The sequence below is a fragment of the Octopus bimaculoides genome, chromosome 7 (genome assembly GCF_001194135.2).
Source record: "Octopus bimaculoides isolate UCB-OBI-ISO-001 chromosome 7, ASM119413v2, whole genome shotgun sequence".
Taxonomy (NCBI): domain Eukaryota; kingdom Metazoa; phylum Mollusca; class Cephalopoda; order Octopoda; family Octopodidae; genus Octopus; species Octopus bimaculoides.
The window spans coordinates 95,892,621-95,895,573 of record NC_068987.1 but is presented as its reverse complement, the minus strand read 5'-3'; the positions used below and the strand labels follow the sequence as shown (position 1 = coordinate 95,895,573).

The following is a 2,953-nucleotide window of genomic DNA, read 5'->3' as shown; positions in this document are numbered from 1 at the left end:
TGACACGTAAAAGCACCCACTACACTCTCTGAGTGGTTGGCGTTAGGAAGGGCATCCAGCTGTAGAAACTCTGCCAAATTAGACTGGAGCCTGGTGTTGCCATCCGGTTTCACCAGTCCTCAGTCAAATCGTCCAACCCATGCTAGCATGGAAAGCGGACGTTAAACGATGATGATGATGATGATGATGATGGTTCATATTTTGGAATGTTTTAACTGAGAACGGTATTACACAATGGATGCATTTCCTATTATATGCTGCACAAACCTGAAATGTACATATTAAATGATTTTCAAAATGTCAGTATTTGGTTTGACATTATTATTTCAACTTTATACACACACACACACATGTTAACAAATGTTACTTTACTTGCAGGCTTGGTTTATTCTATGCTCCTTTGATGCCATTGTTAATGGTTGTGAAATTATTTTTTATATTCCACATTAAATGTGTAAGTGACATCTATTTTTTGTATGTTGTTTGTGTATCTGTGTATATGTCGACAGCAATACACAGTTATACAGTTATATATAGTGATCATCATCATAATCATTATATTGCATTTGTTTGTTTTTTTGTTTTTTTTCCTTCTGATATATGCTGAATAGCTTTCATTGCATCTCATCACACATTGCAAACTTTTGTCTGTTGGCAGATTCACAGTAACAGTGAAAACAAGCTAGCCTTGTTGTTGCTGTGTATGCTTTGGTTTTATTTTTTACAGGCTGGCTTTCCTTTCCATCATCAACCTCTGTATGCATGTGTACATGTATGTATGTATGTATGTATGTATGTGTGCCTATATGTCCGTCTGTTAGTTGATTGGTGGCAGTGGTGACTAACATACATATTCCATACTGGCATGGGTTGAGTACTTTTACAGGATCTCATAGGTTTGAAGACTACATTGTACTCCAATGTCTGTTTTGGCAGGCTTGTTACAGTTGGATGTCTTCCTAATGCCAGCCATTTTATAATCTGTATATACATATATATATATATATATATAGCCCTACTTGTAATTGTTGTTGTTATGGTAATGAGTATTATGGGGGTTTTATTATTATTATCATTATAACTGAACAAAATACATAACAGCATTTCATCCATTTTTATATTCTAAGTCAGGGTTTCCCAACCAGGGATGCTTGCACCCTTTGTGGGTATGAGCAGGGCTGGATTTACAGGGTGACAAAAGAGGGCAATTGCCCTGGGCACCTTTATTCTTATATAAATTATTACTTTAAGGGGTGCGAGAACACATTAAAAGGTTTTAGGGGTGCAGGGCATAACAAAGGTTGGGAGCCACTGTTTTAAGTTCAAATTCCACAAAGGTCAAGGTTGTCTTTCAGGGTCAATAAAAGAAGTACAAGTCAAGTACTGCAGTCATTGTAATTGAGTCCTTCCTTCTCTCGAAATCTGCTGACACTGTGCCAAAATTTGAAACCATTATTATCATAACTGAGATCAGTATCATTAGAATGGTGGGTTACTCTCTTTACTCTTTTACTCTCTTTTACTTGTTTCAGTCATTTGACTGTGGCCATGTTGGAGCACCACCTTTAGTCGAGCAAATCGACCCCAGGACTTATTCTTTGTAAGCCTAGTACTTATTCTATCGGTCTCTTTTGCCGAACCGCTAAGTGACAGGGGACATAAACACACCAGCATCGGTCGTCAAGCGATAGCAGGGGTACAAACACAGACACACACACACACATACACACACACACATATATATATATATATATATATATATATATGTATGTACATATATACAACGGGCTTCTTTCAGTTTCCGTCTACCAAATCCACTCACAAGGCTTTGGTCGGCCCGAGGCTATAGTAGAAGACACTTGCCCAAGATGCCATGCAGTGGGACTGAACCCGGAACCATGTGGTTGGTAAGCAAGCTACTTACCACACAGCCACTCCTTTAGTTTCAGAAAAATAAAATGCTTTGCACTATTTGTTCAAACTCTTTACATTCTGTGCTCAAATCCTGCCAAGTTTAAATTTGCCTTTCATTCTTTGGGTCAGTAAAATAAAGTAGTATTCATGTACTGGTCATAGGGTGGGGGAGCAATATTATTAATTAATCTCTCCCCCAAATTTCTTTTTTTTTTATATATATTACTATTATTATTTTTTTGTATTTCAGATTAGTGTAATATACTGTTGCAGTCCTTCTAAAATGATCTGGAGAGCCTCACGTACACATACAATCTTTCTGGGAGTATTACTGCTATATTTTGTATTAACAGTTGTTGCAGTTGCTATAAGTATCTATTAGTAAGTAAAAATTTGAGATTTACTGAACTCCATACATGTGTACCTGTCAAGAATACATGTATGCCCACCTGAAACATACATGCACCCATCTGGAACAAACACAAGCTCATTTAAAACACATTTTCACCCATCCATAACATATATACATTTACGCAGAACAAATATAAACTCACATCATTGTCATTTTCATTCTTTAATGTCCGCTCTTCTGTGTTTGCATGGGTCAAACAGAATTTGTTGTGGCTGATTTTCTATTGTTGGATGCCTTTTGTGTCACCAGCCATCACCTGTTTCCAAGGAAGGTAATATTTTCTCATTTCTAGGCATCCTTTTCACTAATGTTGGGAAACAGGCCTCACTTTTATGACAGTGATATTTATTTATAATCATCATGTGATGGTGAGACAAGGATACACACAAATACACATACACACATACATACATACATACATACATACACACATATACATATATATATTTTAATATAATCTGGGTAATAAGTTTATAGTGTGCTTTCCAAAGCTCCTCTCCGGGTATCAGCTACCAAATGTAATTATACAGTAGGACCTCTGTTAATGGATATACATGTGGAAATCCACAAATATCCGTAGAGTATAAACAAATTTTGATATAAGAAGATGGATTAAACACACACACA

At 36.4% G+C, this 2,953-nt stretch overlaps 1 protein-coding gene across 1 annotated transcript in view; it reads left to right on the top strand.

The window, feature by feature from the left end:
* The window catches only part of LOC106868847 (transmembrane channel-like protein 5), a 95,083-nt gene that overhangs the window by 81,059 nt on the left and 11,071 nt on the right, over positions 1 to 2,953 (top strand). Inside the window, exons 14-15 of the mRNA XM_052969462.1 lie at positions 379 to 454; positions 2,165 to 2,295. Coding sequence (XP_052825422.1) covers positions 379 to 454; positions 2,165 to 2,295 — 207 coding nt within the window. The remainder of the gene's footprint in view (positions 1 to 378; positions 455 to 2,164; positions 2,296 to 2,953) is intronic.